The sequence below is a fragment of the Erigeron canadensis genome, chromosome 9 (genome assembly GCF_010389155.1).
Source record: "Erigeron canadensis isolate Cc75 chromosome 9, C_canadensis_v1, whole genome shotgun sequence".
Taxonomy (NCBI): Eukaryota; Viridiplantae; Streptophyta; class Magnoliopsida; order Asterales; family Asteraceae; genus Erigeron; species Erigeron canadensis.
The window spans coordinates 1,584,023-1,602,602 of NC_057769.1; the positions used below are offsets into that span (position 1 = coordinate 1,584,023).

The window sequence follows — 18,580 nt, forward strand, 5'->3', positions numbered from 1 at the left end:
AGCCATGCATGCATGGTAGTCATAATTGTATCAGATTGGAACCAAAAGCCTTGATACATGTATAGGTCATCCAACCTTTCTCCTTGGGAAAAGTTGTGAATTTAGCCTTGTATCTATCATAAAAGAGGGTCGGGTAAATTGTTTTTTATGGCCGGTATATATCACGATCTTCAATTCATTAGTGATTAATGACATTTGAAGGATGATGTTTAATTATGGATGGCGAGTCTGTATGGCTTGCATTCTTTATATGGAAGAAATATGTCACACCCCACCTTAGGCGGAATCGTAGGATATGACGAAAAGATATAGCATAACACATGGAGTTTATAATAGAGTAATACTAAATGAAATCCAAATAAATGTGATTCCACAAGCGAAAAGTCTAGGCAACACGCCTCAAATATCAAAAGAAGTAGCAAATTGCAAATAGAGTTCAATATTTCAAATGCAATCTAGGAGTCCATGAAGGATCTCTTTATTGGTCTTCCTAAAGTCCATAAGCTCACTCTCCTTAAGCATTGTTATTACCTGAAAATGAATGCTCGAAAATGTCAACATAACGTTGGTGAGTTCGTAGGTTTAAAGGAATACAAATGAGTTTGTTGTGCATGATATATGAGGTTTGGACAATAGTGTAAATATAAACATGTAGTAGCATGTATGCATACCAAATACCGATCAATGCCATCATAGTTTTCCAACAACACAAACTCATCACTGCTTGCCAACAACACAATCACATCACTGCTTGCCAACATCTCAATCACACACTGTAATACCAACAACTACCAGCTGGAGTATATAGTTGGTCGATAGATTTTAAATAGTCTTCAATAGATATCAACAGACATCTATTGCATTATAGAATCAACACAAACAAGCTAGCATACACATTTCATAATTACACGTATTTGTCCAAGAAAACAAACAAGTTTTGGCACAACTAGTAAAGAAATGAAAAGTGTTTTGAACATCATTTTCCCCCAAAGAAATAAAATAAAAAGGGGTCACGAAACTCACCTCAACATGCAAGCAGTTATGCAAGTCCAACAAGATCGCTAGAATCTACACAACATATATATATAAACAAGTCAATTATGGACATGGTCAAAGAACCGTCCATTGTAACCCGTATTTGATGATATATATATATATGTGTGTGTGGCTACTTTGAAAATATTCCCAACTGATTTGTCATATATTATTAAGTTACAAGTCACATAACTTAATATAGAGTATTTGTTTTAATGATTTATGATTTAATTCTACAAGCTCTTATTCACTGAAAATTTTGGTAACTTTATCTATTTTTTATTAGGATGAGACGAACAATTCAAGTTTTCAAATCTTAACTACTGTAACTTTAGAGTGTTATAAACTTACATGAATTTTTACTTAATTTATTTCGCACGTTAACTATTTTTAAAAAATTCCATAATCACAGACTAGTTAGAAAATTCACTGTTTGCGCGCAGAAAAGTTTTATAAAAGTTAAGGGCCTTCGAAGCTTCAAAAAAAATTCAAAATTTTACTGTACACTCTTAACATCTTAAAAATGTTTCTGGAAAAAAAATAATCTTCCAGTTCATAAAATCGACTAAGATATGACTATTTGAATTCAACCTAAATCTGTTTGGAAAACTCAGCTTTGCGCAGTTTTGTTATAAAATTCGTTTGACAGCCTTAAACTTCATATTTTAACACGAAACCACTTCCACTAGAAAGTAGACTTCCTGAAATTAATTTTAGACACCAAAAACGTGACTTAACCATCTTCCATGACTAAGATACGACCTTTCAAAGTTAACAAACCGAACCTGTCCAGATTCTGAAATAACCCAAACTTATTGTTTTAAAGACTACTACAACTAATATTCATATATAAACTTTCAAATCTTTCCAACACCTATTTACATCTGTTATTATAATTTTCATGCCTTCATAATTGAATTTCTTTAATTACATTAATTATTATGCTACAATAAATACATAAACTTTTAACATTAATATGATTTATACTTCAAGCTTTTGATTTAACCCTAAAAAAAAAACCCTTTAATTCATTATTATAAATTTTCCATAATATATATTCATCAAATAGGCTACTTATAAACAAAAGATCAATAGTAAAATTTATAGTTATATATATGAAAAGAAAAGATAAGTAATTTACTTCAAGATTGATGATCACTCCTTAGATAGCTTGACAAATATAAAATATAATACTATAAGAATTTTTTATTATCTATAGATTTTATATCACCAAAACCTTTAGAATAATGTCTTGGCTAATTCTTTGATGAATAAAAAAAATATGAATATAAAGTTTTTGGATGGTAGATTTAAGTCGGCCGTAGATTGCATGAGACTGAAGCAAAATTTAGTTTAGGTTCATAATATGCATATTTAGTCTGGATTTTATATTTAAATGGTAATCTATGAAGTGTTATGTACAAATAAGATTTGATGAATTATTCTTATCCTTATCATAAAATGAATTAGAATGGGATTCTAATCCCTTTTTGATAGCCGAAATTTCTAGGCTAATTAAGATGGAATTTATTTATTTTTAATATTTATGATATAGTCTCTCTATTAATTTTTATGTTAGCTAATAATTTTATACTATAGTTAAATTATTATTACTGTTATTAGTTGTAAATATACTTATATGTTTAGATATCAATAGAATTAATTATAACATTTAAATTTATGAAGATAGAGTGGCTAAATCATAAGTTATTAAAATTCAAGTAATATAAGTCACATATTGGAATGATCACAACATCTCTACGCTTGTTATACCATATAAACACATCGACTAGTAAAAAAAAGTTTTAATTAAATAAAAAAAATATGAATTCAAGTTAGATACTATAATAAATTAGCGATTTTGGTGACGGGTGTCACAAAATAATATCATTAACATGGAAAGCGAATGCATTTTTTTTATATGGAAGATATAATTTCATTAACATGGAAAATGAATCTACTTTGATATTATATTTTTATCTTTTAAAAGGGTAAGACCATGTGCATTCCATTCCTTCCCAATGGTTCGGTTAAACATGGAAAAAAAACCCGCATACTAGTCATATTAAAAAAGTTAAATCTAAAATTTATGGGTAAAAACTAAAGATGCATCGACTAGTTAGATTAGAATATATATATAATATATATATATATATATATATATATATATATATATATATATATTAAATGATCTACGTTATAATGATTCGCGTCTCCCATTTCAAATATTACCCTTTTTTTATATATAATATGTGATATTATTTTTTTTTAATGAATTCATTTACCTCACAAAAATTTCTTAAGTATATTATATATAAAAGTTATATATCACTTGTTGAAAATTAGATGACTTAAATATGACAAATACCCATATTAGTCCTTCTATCGCTTTAACATATTTTTTTTTAATGAATTCAAGTATGTGAAAAACCTACAATTAAGCCTCTATTTATAGGACTTAATTAGGTTTTCTTAGCTTGGAAAATAAGCCACACCAAGGCTTAAACAAGCCTCATATGGCCGGCCCCTATATGGACTTTAGGTCCAAATCCATTTTTCAATTTTCACATTTTAATCCTCCTTTTTAATCAATTAAATATAATTAACCCTTTAATTATGTTTAATTAATTATTTCGTGATCAAACTAATCAATATATTACTTTAATATATCAATTAATATTATCGAGTTACCGTGTCATTTCGTGTGACCCCGTAGGCTTAAATTCCCGAACATGCGATTTATAATAAAATGATCACACTTTAACAGTAGGTCAAATAAACCTTCAAATTATGTCCATGTGACGATGTCTATGCCTTCTTGTATATGCTTTCCCATTCTCTTCTATAACTAAAAATAGTGATGAAGGTAAACAAGGTACCGATATACATTGAAATTATTTTTGATACATTACAAAGGCTAACAAGAACTAAACTTAAATACTGAAAAAAGGAAATTTTTGAAACTCATTATTCAAATACTGAAACACATAAACACAATGTAATCAATTTTAGAAAGAGATGTCCAAACCATGGAACTCTTTGTTGGTAATCTCATCCAAAATTTGGCACATTTCAGGTGTTGTGAGATAATTGGTCCAGTCTCCAACTTTACCTTGTCGAAAGAACACGCTATTTGGCATTATTCCGTGAATTAAATCACCATGCTTATTGGCCTCACTTAATTTTTCAAAACTACATAAGCTCGCAATCTCGTCCATCACACCACGGGACTTTTCCTCTTCAGTGAAAGGGTAGCCCAAGAAGTCCGCCAGATTCTTCACATTATTCACAGTATCCGATTTCATGTTTTCGTATGTTAAAAATAAAGTCTTTGACGGATTTTCTAAACTAGCCTTACGATACCTTTTCACATGCTCCCAGTACGGTCCATTTGGGCTAATACCTTTACTAAACATCTCAAATGCCTCCTCAATTGTCATTAGACCACGCGATGTGTCTCTGAGCTTGTTTGAAAAGTGAAACAAGGAAACCAAAACGTCTTTAGCATTTCTGCACATGTAAATCATTTTACAACCGAAATCAACAATGGACTCGGGCAATGAAGTGTAAGGTATATGAGTAGAAAAAAGACGGGGTGAATGACCCTCGGCATAAGTAGGATTGTTTCTTAAGACTTCGGTCTCAATTGCAGGCACAAGTTTATGCGGATTATTGAAGAGAAGAGGGTTAGTGGAAGCTGATTCGTGTAGGTAACGGTCTCTCGTCACTATAGCAAACACCAGAGCCTTGAGCCATGTGGTGCCACACTTTGGCAATGTGGCCAAGTAGATATCACTTGGATGAGGCTTAAATTCGTCTTGCGCTGCCATAGCAGTCATAACTGAAAATGTTTTGGCAGATTCGAACCAAAAGCCTTGGTACATGTATAGGTCAGCACTCACCCAACCTTTCTCCTTGGGAAAAGTTGTGAACGTGGCCTTGTACCTATCATAAAAGAGGGTCAAGTTGTTTTTTATGGCATCATGATCTTCATTGGTCATATTGAAAGGTTGTGTTTAATTATGTATAGCAAAAATTAGTTCTTACATTCTTTATATAGAAGAGACACTTTGATAGTCATATGGTGTGGGAAGACACTCAACCTTAATATATTAAATAGCCATATTTATATTTATAAAACTAACTATAATTAATTATCATTATTTTAAGACTGTTATTATTTGATTGTCTATATATATATAGAGAGAGAGAGAGTAATCAAATAAGAACAGTTTTAAAATATGAACACGATAAAAACACTTAAAAACATCGTTTTGATGCATTAAAAGTTCATATAAAACTGACATAGTATATAACTAATTATCATTATTTAAGTGTTTAACAACATATTGGTTTGTCAAAATCAAGAAAATCATGTTTTTTGATTCACAAAACTCAAAATGATGCATCCACCAAAAAACGTGATTTTTTCGATTTTGACGGATCAATGTGTTGGTAAACACTTAAATAATGATAATTAGTTATGCACTATGTCAGTTTTATGGATTTTTAATGCATCAAAATGTAGCTTTTAATTTCTATCTAATCACGAATATCATATGACTAACTTTAAAAAAAATAATAATAATAATAGTAAAATAAAATTAAAAAAAATTGATCACTGTCAAACACTATATCCATATAATATTAGATACGCACAAACTATCTTCTCTTATTATCCTATCATAAAAAATTTAAAAATACACACTTTCGATCGCCAACCATTCTCTCCGCCATGAAAAAGCCACATTAACATTTTTCTCTTTCCGTGTTCATAATCCTATATAATATTCTAGATTTCTAGTTGATCATAATTACGTTTTTTCACCAACTCGTTTGATTAGTCACGTCCGAGTCAATCAAGAAATCGTGAGTCAAGACATGAGTCAAGCTCAGTCACAAAATCAAGGTATTTGGGCCCTATAAGAAATGATTAATCATTTCTCTTTTCGATACGAGAAATGCAATCAGCAACTTTGATACTCCATCCGTCCTATTTTAATTGTCATATTGACTAACTTTGACCGTAAATAACTTTGTTTGTACAATATAGTAGTTGATGAAACTTATATGAACAGAAAGTACATTAAAAACTCAATCCGGCTATTCATATATTTTATATCAAGTGTTACATAACACAAACAAAGTTATTTATAGTCAAAGTTAGTCAACATGATAACTAAAATGGGACGGAAGAAGTATTAAATTAGAAGAAACATGGTCGTGAGTCATGACATACATTTTTAAAATACAATAATTCCTACCTAATCACGAATATCATATGACTAGTTTTCTAAATATGTTAGACACTTTCACACTCCATTCATATAATCAGTGGCGGATCTAGGATTTCAAGTTATAAGAATCCATAAGACTTTGACTAGATAAGTTAGTGGAAGAAAATATATAACGGGCCGGGTCAACCGAATGGGTCACAAGTCTGAACATAAAAACATAAATTTGATATTTATATTATCTACTCAAAGTCATTATAAAAACTAAAAACTTAAAATAAATAATTCTTGATAAGCATCTAAAAATGAATAAGTAAATTTAATAATCAATCTAGTATTTAAACAATAAGAAACAATTTCAATGTTTTGCTTAATAATCAATCTATAAGAAATAAAAACATAAAGTAGCATACAATATATATTAATATATACATCATTCAATACTTAATTTCATTAAATAATAATTAGTAAATTACATTTTTGGTACCTCAAGTTGACAATTTTTGCACTTTTAGTCTCTAACTCAAAAAATTACAGCTTTCATACCTAAAGTTTTGTGTTTTTTTCAGTTTTGGTACCACGTTCATACGGCGTTAATTTTTGCCATTAACGCCCTCACGTGACAAACACGTGAGAGGTATTTTAGTCTTTTGGCTCCCTCTTTTTGACAAATTTACACTTTTGATACCTAAAGTTGTCAATTTTTTCACTTTTGGTACCTCAAGTTGTCCCTTTTTTCACTTTTGACAAACATATTTTTATTACACTCTCCAATTTCCATCTCACATATTAGCATCTATCAAACAACACGATTTTTTTATTTTTTGTTTACGGCTCTTAAAAAAAACCAAATGGTGTGTATCCATTCTTGAAATATTATATGTTGTTGGTGTAATTACGGGTGATAGTGGAGGAACTGAATGTATTGTTGGATCGATGGCCAGAAAAAACTCATGTCGCCGGAATACGCACCCACCATCGATCCCTTTTATTCATATTATTGAAAACCCTCTCACCCCTAAATTACGCTATTCTTCGATCGGAATATGCTACAAACGAAACTTAATCGGAATGTGCTACAAACGAGATCTGAACGGAATCTGTTACAGATGAATATATTTGCTACAAACGAGATTAGATCGGAATCTGTAGTTAAGGTGGAGGCGTGGTGCCTGGTGGGGCGGAAGATAGTCGGAAACCCTTTCTGGTGGTATATGATTCATATAAGAGATTTGAATTTATTTACGCATGTTTATGTATTAGATTTGGTATGGTATAGAGATATAGGTATACATGGATATATGGATGATCGCAATGTGTGTTGATTTTTGAGTGTGTGTTTTTTGATAGATGTTAATGTGTGTGATGAAAATTGGAGAGTGTAATAAAAATATGTTGTCTAGTTGAGATACCAAAAGTGAAAAAAATTGACTACTTAAGGTATCAAAAGTGTAATTTTCTCAAAAAGAGTTGGGTCAAAAGACTAAAATACCCCTCACGTGTTTGTCACGTGAGGGAGTTAATGACAAAAATTAACGTCGTATGAACGTGGTACCAAAACCGAAAAAAACACAAAACTTTAGGTATAAAAACTGCAATTTTTTAAGTTAGAGACTGTAACACCCCAATATTTTAAGGTAATAGAAAATTAACCCTTTTCATAGTTTTGACATTAAATTAATTTCCTAGTATTTTGTTTTGAGATAAGGGGTTAATTTAGTTGGAACTTTAGTGGCTAGCGGGTATTATACGCACAAAAATTAAAATGGAACATGGCATTAAGGGAGAATGCACAACCATTTCAAACTTGATGATTCACAATTTCACTAACACTTATTCTTTCAATTCCCAATCCTTCCACTTCTTCTACTCTATCAAAATTTTCATGCAATTCAATCCCTCCCAAATCCAATTATCTAAATCTTTCTAATAATTAGCAAGGTGAGGGTTTGTATTGAATTGGGGGAGGCCAAATTTAGCAAGGAGAAAAGGAGAAAAATCTAGAAATTTAATTGTGATTGTTCTTGAGGTAAGAATTCCTCCATTCTTCAATTTCTAAATTTAGGGTTTTGGATATTGAAACTAGGGTTCTTAGTTGGAATTGGGAAATTGGTATTTTGGGGATTTTGATGATGAACCCTAATGAAATTTTAAAAGGAAAAGCTTTGGGTAAATGCAATTGAGTTTTTGTAATGAAACTCAAAGTAAATTTGGCTATTAGATACTATGGCTAAAGGCTCAACTAGATGATCTTCACCACCTATACATAATACAATATATATATATATATATATATATATATTTATATAGGATAGAGATCAATTGAGAACGTACCTTAAAGAGAGGAGGGAGAGAAGGTTCATTTTTTATTATTTTTAACTTGTTTTCTTGACTTTTATTCTTTTTTTCACATTTTTTATTCTCTCTTTAATTAACTTATTCCATATAAAAATTTTAAAAAAGTTTTAATTTTTTTTTTCAAAGGGCATAGCCCGTAAGCTATAGGCGAAGCCTTTCGGCTTATGGCGGAGCCATAATAGCTAAGGGCGAAGCCCATTAGGTAGATCACCCCATCACCGATCACCCCCTATGACCTATCACCTTCTATGACCTATCACTCCTACTAGCTACCCCTTATTAATATCTTTAAGGGCGAAGCCCGTTCCGTACCCTTACATGTATAACTCACTAGCTCGGGTTAGAAATTTTTTATTTTTATTTATTTTTTAAAATTTTTTTATTGATTGAATTAAAGTCAAAAAAAGAATAAAAGTCAAAAAAACAAGCTATATATATATAGGGTAGAGATCCAGAGAGAAGGTTCTTAAGGAGAGAAGGGAGAGAAGATTCGTTTTAGGGTAGAGATCCAGAGAGAAGGTTCTTAAGGAGAGAAGGTTCGTTTTTTTATTTTTTTAGCTTGTTTTTTTGACTTTTATTCTTTTTTTGACTTTAATTCAATCAATAAAAAAATTTTAAAAAATAAATAAAAAAAAAAAATTTCTAACCCGAGCTAGTGAGTTATACATGTAAGGGTACGGAACGGGCTTCGCCCTTAAGGATATTAATAAGGGGTAGCTAGTAGGAGTGATAGGTCATAGAAGGTGATAGGTCATAGGGGGTGATCGGTGATGGGGTGATCTACCTAATGGGCTTCGCCCTTAACTATTATGGCTTCGGCATAAGCCGAAAGGCTTCACCTATAGCTTACGGGCTATGCCCTTTGGAAAAAAAAATTAAAACTTTTTTAAAATTTTTATATGGAATAAGTTAATTAAAGAGAGAATAAAAAATGTGAAAAAAGAATAAAAGTCAAGAAAACAAATTAAAAATAATAAAAAATGAACATTCTCTCCCTTCTCTCTTTAAGGTACCTTCTCATTTGATCTCTATCCTATATAAATATATATATATATATATATATATATATATATATATATATATTATGTATAGGTGGTGAAGATCATCTAGTTGAGCCTTTAGCCATAGTATCTAATAGCCAAATTTAAGGTGAGTGTATATGCATATAACCATGTTCTTGTTAATAGAGGTCATAGGTGGGTAAATTCCTATGACCCATTTGTTTGTTGATTGTAAGAGTTAGTAGGTGGGTAAATTCCTACTAGCCAATTTGGATGTAAGAGCTAGTAAGTGGGTAAATTCCTACTAGCCAAATTGTTTGTAAGAACTAGTAGGTGGGTAAATTCGTACTAGCCAAATTGTTCATGGCCATGTTGAAAATGAATTGTAATGAATTCTATGTTTGTGATTGATATAAATGAAATGGCTATCATTTGATAGGCTATAATGCTATATGTGGTGCTTGATGCACATTGCTATGGTAACTTGATTATGATTATATGTATATGCATTCACTAAGCGTTGCTTATGTTTTAGTTGTGTAACCCTTTTATAGGAGTTGGTAGTAGCAAGAACAAGGAATTGATCGAGTGAAGTTAGATTTGAAGGTTTTGGCCATCTTGAAGGTTGGCAATTTGGGTAATCTTGGTAGATATTTTGGCTCTTGATATAAGTCTTTTTTGGATAAATATGTTTTCTTGGGTTGTAATTTCTGCAAATATGTCATAGTTTGGGTCATTGGATTTCATATTGTTGTCATGATGAAGTAAATTAGGTTAATAGTTGGTTAATGACCCGTTTTGTTGTACTTTGGTGCTTTTGGTCAAACTATGGATTTAAGTATAATAGGTCGTGTCAAATACTTGTTTGAAATCTGTAATGTAGTGTTATGAAGTTTGGATTCGAGTTGGAATGGGTTGCAAGTCGAGTTAAGTGGTCAAAATTGAGTTTGTTTCTGTCAGGTACAAATATGCGGCACATGTTTTTTTGTACATGCGGCGCATATTTTATGTCTGATGAAAAATGCGGCGCATGTATAAAAAACATGCGGCGCATCTTTTAAAAAAAACAATTTTCTTATATCTTTTTAACTATTACAAAAATGAGTTTGGTTGTTACAGAGACTAAAAGTGTAAAAGCTGTCAACTTGAGATACCAAAAGTGTAATTTTCTTTATAATAATAATAGTTTGCAAAATACAAGCATACAACCTTGAAATTAGGATGGACATTCCCTCAAGTTGAAAACAACATGAGAGGTCAAGTTAGAAAATTCATGGCATTTGATTTTAATCAAGTGCCAAGATTTAAAAATAATAATTGAATTTTGGCCTTTGATTTTAATCTAAGGGTTAAAGCTATTCTAATTTGACTCAAATTAGTTTCTTAACTTGAGGGAATCCTCATCCTAAAATTACTAAAAAAAACTTTACGACAACGAATAAAATAATGAATTCCAAAAATAGGACTAAACATTCAAATACATGGGCTACAAGCCTACAACAATAAGTTCAGTGGCGAAGCTTGAAAATTTTCAGTGGGGGTCGGGATTTAAATTTTTTTTCCCTAACACTATTTTTTTTATAAAATGAGAGATCAAAACCGAGTATATCAAAATTTTTCTACACAAAACCATATACCCTTACATCGCAAAAAAATAAATAAATTGAGAATTCGGGCGCCCCTCCCTGCCCCTATATAGTTGCACCCCTGAACAAGTTAAACATGAAACTTTTTACTATGTCAAATGCATGAACGAAGTTTAAGGAGGTTCCATGATAAAATTTAAGGGGGGTTCTATATGTAATGGATTGTGCATAAATTTTTAGTTTCCAAATAGGGTCAATTGACCACCCTACCAGTGAGGTGGAAACGCCACTACATATAATGACTTTCGATTTGTTTAATACATTCATGCTTTATAGCCTTATACAATGTATTGTAAAGGTTATTTTGTTTTAATAATATGTCAATATTTGTGGTACAATTATCATTTTTTCATAGAATTGCATAAAACTGTTACAAATTATTTCCTCTCTATTATTTTCTCAATAAGTTAAAAATATACACATCGTCAATTTCTCCAACCATTTAATCTCATCGCCATGAAAAAGCCGCATTAACATTTTTTTCTTTCCATCTTCGTAATCCCATATAATATTCTAGTGTTAGTACTTACTAACAACTTTGTAAAATTTAAATAATATGTTTTTTTCAAGGAAATTGATAACTCCTTGAAGTTCATGCTTAAAATAGTGTTTTATATATTAAAATTATTTTTTGAACTTCATAACAGTAAAATATAATTTATTTTTTATTTGAATAGTTAATCGAGAATCGATTTTCAAAAAATATCGGATCGTACAATTAACCATCACAGTGACGCAGCATAACATTCAGGCCCGTTAAAAGTTTGTTAAATATATCATAGCACAAAAATATAGAAATTTTGAATGCGACAAAAAGTCTTAGAGTGTGTTTGGAAATGCGTTTTGAAGTGATTATCTGATTATTACGTTCGTAAAACGCAAATAACCAAAAAAATTGTTTTTGTAAAAAAGTGATTACCTTCTATGAAAACACAATTTTGAAATCCCACCTGACTTTTCAAAACGCAGTTTTGAAAACTCATAATTTATTTTGAAAATACAAAATCTTTTTTTAATCACAATAATAAACACCTCAGAGTTCGTCGTTAATAAAACTTTTTTTTATTTGTATTTGCTTGAAAAACACTGACATACAAGTTTTACAAAATATTTTGTTGCCCTCGTTCTATAAATCTTTCGAGTCACCATTGTTTCAAATGTTTCATATTATTTACATCTCATTAACCATTCTCATTGGGAATCACAAAAATCTCATCATAAAGCATCATATCCCACAAAATCATAGAGGATCACTGAACCTTAAGCAATCTTTAGTTATATACCTGGACCTCTTTTCAAGATAAATTTGTTACATTGACCAAATGGTGTCGTACTACTATACGTTAGTTTAATAACCATATAAAACAACCTTGCCTACTCGCCAATCTTGATTGAGACCTTTAAGTTTCGACTTTAGACATCCATGTTAGACGGATTAATTTGAGATATATCGTAGATATTGTGCACTGACAATGAAACGTCTCTTTTTATAATAACAAAATTTTGACAACGTGATTATGAAGTCTTTATATAACTAAGTGAAGATATGTTTTTATTTGATTGACATCATAAGTTTTGTATGATTTATCATTTTTTCATTAATTTTTTAATTTCTAAATATTAATTTAAATAAAAATTATGTAATATAAAAATTTATATTGTTGTCATGTATTTAACAAATATTAAAAATATATCTAATAAAAACTATATTAAAATTAAAAGTTATTTAATTTTCTAGTTTGGATATGTTTTTAGATATGTTTTTACTTAGTTTGAGTTGTGTTTATTCATATCATTTAATATTAAATAAAAAAATCCATTTTCTTACTAATCAGGTTTAAATAAATTATTCATTTCTTAAAAGTTAACACTTTCAGTTTCTTTTAGGCTAAGTGCGCCTGGATGCAGTCAACTAATCACCAAAAGTTATTGTGTGCACGAATTTTAGGTCGACTTTATTGTATCCAGGAAACTTGAAATTATGTTTATTGTGAACATAAAACGGATGTGGGACCGGCTACTTCAAATAAAACTTGTTTATTTTCATATATTTTTTTTATTATGTGCATAAACTAATTCCAAAAAGTTATTGTGTGCATGTCACGTAAGTAGTTAACGTGAAAGTGGTGACCGGTTAAATTATTACCCGGTAACTTTTGTTTACTATGGGACTCTTGAACAAGTTTCCTGAATACAATAAAGCCGACCTAGAGTTCGTGCACACAATAACTTTTTAGGATTAGTTAACTACATTCCGGCGTACTTAGCCCTTTGTTTTATGCATTGAAACTGAAACTCATCTTGATGTTTAATTTATAAAGTATATTTTATATATTTATTCTTGGATTTATTTGTTGTTGCATGTTTGTATAATTTAGAAAGGAGTAATGATATATATTCTTAAAAAATATGACTAATAACATGCTGACTATATTTATTTGTTGACACATGTCTTACATATTTTTATTTTCTTAATAATCACCATTGATTTTGCTTTGTGTTTACCTCTCTTTTCACATACTTAGGCCTATTGGTTAGGTAGATTATATAAAAAAAAATAATTAGTATTAAAATATATTCATTTATGATGTAACTATTTTTTACAACAACAAATTACGTATTGTATGCATTATTTATTTTTTGGGGTTTGCTAAATGCAGCCCTTAGGGCTGTATTTAAGGTGCATAAATTATTTGTATATTTACCATGAAAATCAGGGGGCGGACTTTTAATATAGAAAGTACAAGTTTTTTTATGCACGTTAAATACAGCCCTTAGCATTTCTCTTATTTTTTAACTAATTTTTACAACAACAAATTTATGGAACACGTGTCGTTCTTCTTAAGGTAAGAAAGTAAATAGATGTTGACCAATTTCAAGGTTTCTTGAGTCGTACAATATGGTCACATAAAACCGTTCCCTCTGATTTCATAAGATTTGTTGGTTCCCTTTAAAGTATATAACTTTAAGTAAAGCAAGTGATCAAATAAACCTTCAAATTATGTCGATGTCGATGTCTATGCCTCCTCATGCTTTCCCTTTTTCTTCTATCACTAAAAATAGTGATGAAGGTAAACAAGAAAGGGCAAATATGACCCTTGTTTTCGATAGATACAAGGATAGACTCATTACACTTCCAAAGGAAAAAGGTTGGATAACCGAGAATTTATACATGTACCAAGGTTTTTGGCATCAATCCATGCGTAGAATCTCGGTTGAAACCGTGATGGCGTTACAAGAAACGTTCAAAGCTCATCCAAGCGATGTCTACTTGGCCACGCTACCTAAATCAGGCACGACATGGCTTAAGGCACTCGTGTTTGCTATAGTGAATAGAAACCGATACAAAAACAATAACTCTTTTTCGGCTCACCCTTTGCTTCACTCTAGCCCCCATGATTGCTTGCCTTTCATAGAAACCGAAGTTTTTAAAAACACGCCAACATATAATGTTGATTCAGATTCACCGCGTCTCTTTGCTACCCACATACCTTACACTTCATTACCCAAATCGATAATTGATTGTGGTTGTAACATTATTTATTTATGTAGAAATCCAAAAGATGTTTTGGTCTCTATGTTTCACTTTGCAAACAAGCTAAGAGATGAATCATCGTGTAGTCCAATGACATTCAACGATACGTTTGAGCTATTTAGTAAAGGCGTGATGCCAACGGGGCCTTATTGGGACCATGTGAAAGGGTACTATAAGGTCAGTTTAGAACACCCGAAAAATGTTCTGTTTTTGACATACGAGGCCTTGAGAAAGGATACCGCGAATAATGTGAAACGACTTGCTGAATTCTTAGGCTTCCCCTTCACCGAGGAGGAAGAGGCTGAAGATGAGGTGCAAAAAGTTATAGGATTATGTAGTTTTGAACACTTACGTGAAGTTAATAAGAGTGGGGATTTACGTGAGGGTATTCCTAATGATGCTTTCTTTAGGGAAGGTAAAGTTGGAGATTGGACTAATCATTTTACTAATGAAATGAGCCAAACTATAGATTATATCACTGAACAAAAATTTCATGGCTTGAATATATCTACTTTTAGTCGTAATTAATGTCATTAGCATATGCTTAACTGACTAACTTTTATAGCTAAATAATAGTTGTTACATTTTCTAATAAAATTATTGTATTTTATTTTAGTTAAAATTATTTTTTTTAGTGTTTTGTATTTAAATAAGACGTTTGCTATTAATGATTGTATGAGTAAAAACTAAAAAGAAGGTAGCACAAGACATTGTTTGATATATTCAGTTTTTGACGATATAATTATTATATATGCATAGTTACATGTACTTTTGGTGGAAAATTAAGAATTGAAGACGAGTTTGGACCAAAAAAAATTTAGGTACCCAAAAGAAAAAAAAATAAAAATTAACAATCAATTGAAGGAAAATTTAAAAATATACAAAGGGAAAGTGTTTGCGCGTTGTGGCGATGAGATAGTGTGATAGTCAAATGCTTTAACCATACGGACTCTGACCTCGGATTTGAAAATTCGTCGAAAGTATATCAAATGACATCTATAATGAAAGAGAATGAAAATTTAAGAACATATATGCAATTTTTATAATTTATCGATAACGGTTTTTGTGATAAACGATTTTGAATGAATTAGAGAAATAAAATGATTTATGGAGGAGAGAATAAATGTTGAGATTTGAGAAAAGAGAAGAAAATGAGTAGTTGATATTTAAGAGTATTATAGGTATATTATGTAGAAATGTTTAAATTAGTAAAAAGTTTTATAAAAAAGTATAGATAGATAAAAAGAACTTAAAAGTCCATGAAATTTTTTAAATACTCATAACAAAATTTTAATCTTTATGGCCTTATCTCAAACCCCCAAAAAATAGCAGCTCAAATAAAATGTGAGGGTTCATTTCGTTGTGTGCGTGTAGAGGTGCACGGAAAAACCGGTTAACCGAACCGATTCGAAAATTAACCTATAACCGTAACCAGTTAGTAATCGATATCATACTAATCGATTATAGGTTTTTAAAAACCGCCAGTTATTAGTCGATTAGGACTTTCGAAATCAATAACCAATTAATAATCGGTTAACCACAAACCGATTAATTTTTTGGGATTAAACCGGTTAACCGGTTATGGGGTACACAAATTATATTTATTTTATAATATATACTTCATATTTAGACTTACCTCCCAGGCTCCCAGTCCCACCGATCGATCAGTATACTTACCTCCGATTAATGTTGGCTTTAAACTGTTCCTGTTTTCTGTTCTGTTCAGTTCAGTTCTGTTCTGTTTCGGTTTCTGTTTAATTTTCTGGTTCTGCTTAATGTTGTGGTTCTGTTTGTGTTCTGTTCTGTTTGGTTTTGTTCTGTTCTGTTTGTGTTCCTGTTTCGGTTTCTGTTCTGTTTTCTAGTTCTGTTATGTTAGTTTCTGGTTCTGTTTTGCTTAATTAGTTTTGGAATATGCTAGTTTTATGTGTGGTTGATGCTTAAATATGCAGGTTTAACATAGCCAAAAGCTACTGCAAGTTTCTGTTTGTTCAAGAATATCGGTTAATTGGAATAGGTTAACCATTTCGGTTAACCGGTTTTTATAAACCGAAATCGGTTCCATCAGTTTGATATTTTTCATGGATTAACCGGTTATTAACCGGTACTGGTTAACCGGAACCGGTTAATTTAAAAAAAAAAAAAAAAACCGAATACGGTTATTAAATTAAATAACTGAAACCGGTTAACTAGTTTTGACACCTCTATGTGCCTGAACGCTGCCCAAAAACAAAAAAATATGGGCCTTGGTATTGCTTTCGGGCTTTCGCCTAGAACTCCCTTAAATGGGCTATTTCGGCTTCTGGGCTTGGCAAAAGTGACCCAATTCCCAATCCTCCCATAAATTAAATAAATTATGTGGCATTCTTGTTTGTTACAGGCTTACAGCCGACAAAAGAAAAACATATAGTGATTGAATAACAAAATGAGAGTAGTGGTAGCTGGTAGTGGCACTAGTGGGCTACTGGGCTATAGTGGCTAGTGGCTTTAATTGGCGGGTCATATTTATCATCCAATTTGACCAACAACAATAGATGGAAATTATTAATTTTCTAACTAAATAGTTGAAATAATTATGTCTGAAAAAATCAGAGGACAAGATTAGAAAAAAAATTAATTTTTAGGTTAATATTTAAAAAAAAATATATCATTTTTCATATTGAAATGGAGAAGTGGTTGTGTGGGGTGGGCTCGGTCAAAAAGTCAACTAAAACTAAATATCTCCGTTTACTTGAAATCTTGAATACTCTATTAGCTTAAGCCATTACTTTATTTGTCTTAACATTAAACTCCTAAAAAGCTCCATTATATTACTGAGTATATACTTATCTAAGAGAATATATGTTACAAATAGTAATTTGTTCATGTGGCAAGTTACTATTCGTCCATTATTACTATTCGAATTTTGTTACATTGTATTATGTTCAAGTTTTATATTATAGGTTGATTTTTGGCTTTCTGTGTATTTTTTTTCTTTTTGGGTTTTCAAATAATATAATGAAATCTTTTTTTGTGGTATTACCTTTGATATAATCAACTTTGTAACAAACTTATCCATGACTAAATGATTATTATTCAGGTGATTAAAAATAAACGCAGATATAATTTAATGACACAACCGTTTCAACATAACAATTGTATCTTCACAATGCGGGGCCAAAGTTTACTATAAGCACTCAAACCACCCAATGGACCTACAAAGTTATTTATGCAACTAAATAACTAAAAATACAAATAAGAATCAAAATATATACAAAAGTATAAGCTAGCAAATAACCTTGCTAAACATAAAATATGTATTATTTAGTTAACATCATTTACGTGGGTGAATGCATGTAATTCAAAGGCTGTGATCAGAGGCGGAGGGAGTGGGGTGACCGAGGGGTGCTTGGTCACCACCAATTGGCCCAATAAGCTCTGTCTTTTAATAGCCCAAAACCAAAGACGAATTGTTATATACATATGGGTCTCTCCCAATTACTAACCGTCCAATATTTATGTAGTAAATATAAATATCTATTACTCGTATTAAACAATCTTATCTCTAATAGAAAGGTAAAGTAAAAAAAGGGTAAAAGTGAATAACGGCGATTGAGCAATTCGGCCTCCGTTCGATTGTTCAATTCAATTCTTAATTCCAAATAATTCACCACAATTTGAAAGTAAGTGATAACACACAACACAAGACAAGAATGTGCAAGCTGCTTGAGTTGAATCAGCCTCTCTTACTCACGATGAAAGCTAAGAGCTATACCTGGAGTCGAGCTAACTGCA

The 18,580-nt window shown here is 30.9% G+C and overlaps 2 protein-coding genes across 2 annotated transcripts; one reads left to right on the top strand and one right to left on the bottom strand.

Moving 5' to 3' along the window:
* Window positions 1-3,896: 3,896 nt before the first annotated feature.
* Window positions 3,897-5,036, bottom strand: LOC122581461 (flavonol sulfotransferase-like). Its single transcript, XM_043753693.1, has one exon. It carries the CDS (start codon window positions 5,034-5,036, stop codon window positions 4,044-4,046), a length of 993 nt encoding a protein of 330 aa, XP_043609628.1. The 3' UTR covers window positions 3,897-4,043.
* Window positions 5,037-14,281: 9,245 nt separating this feature from the next.
* LOC122581462 (flavonol sulfotransferase-like) lies at window positions 14,282-15,337 on the top strand. The gene has a single exon (XM_043753694.1). It carries the CDS (start codon window positions 14,282-14,284, stop codon window positions 15,335-15,337), a length of 1,056 nt encoding a protein of 351 aa, XP_043609629.1.
* The last annotated feature ends 3,243 nt before the right edge of the window (window positions 15,338-18,580 follow it).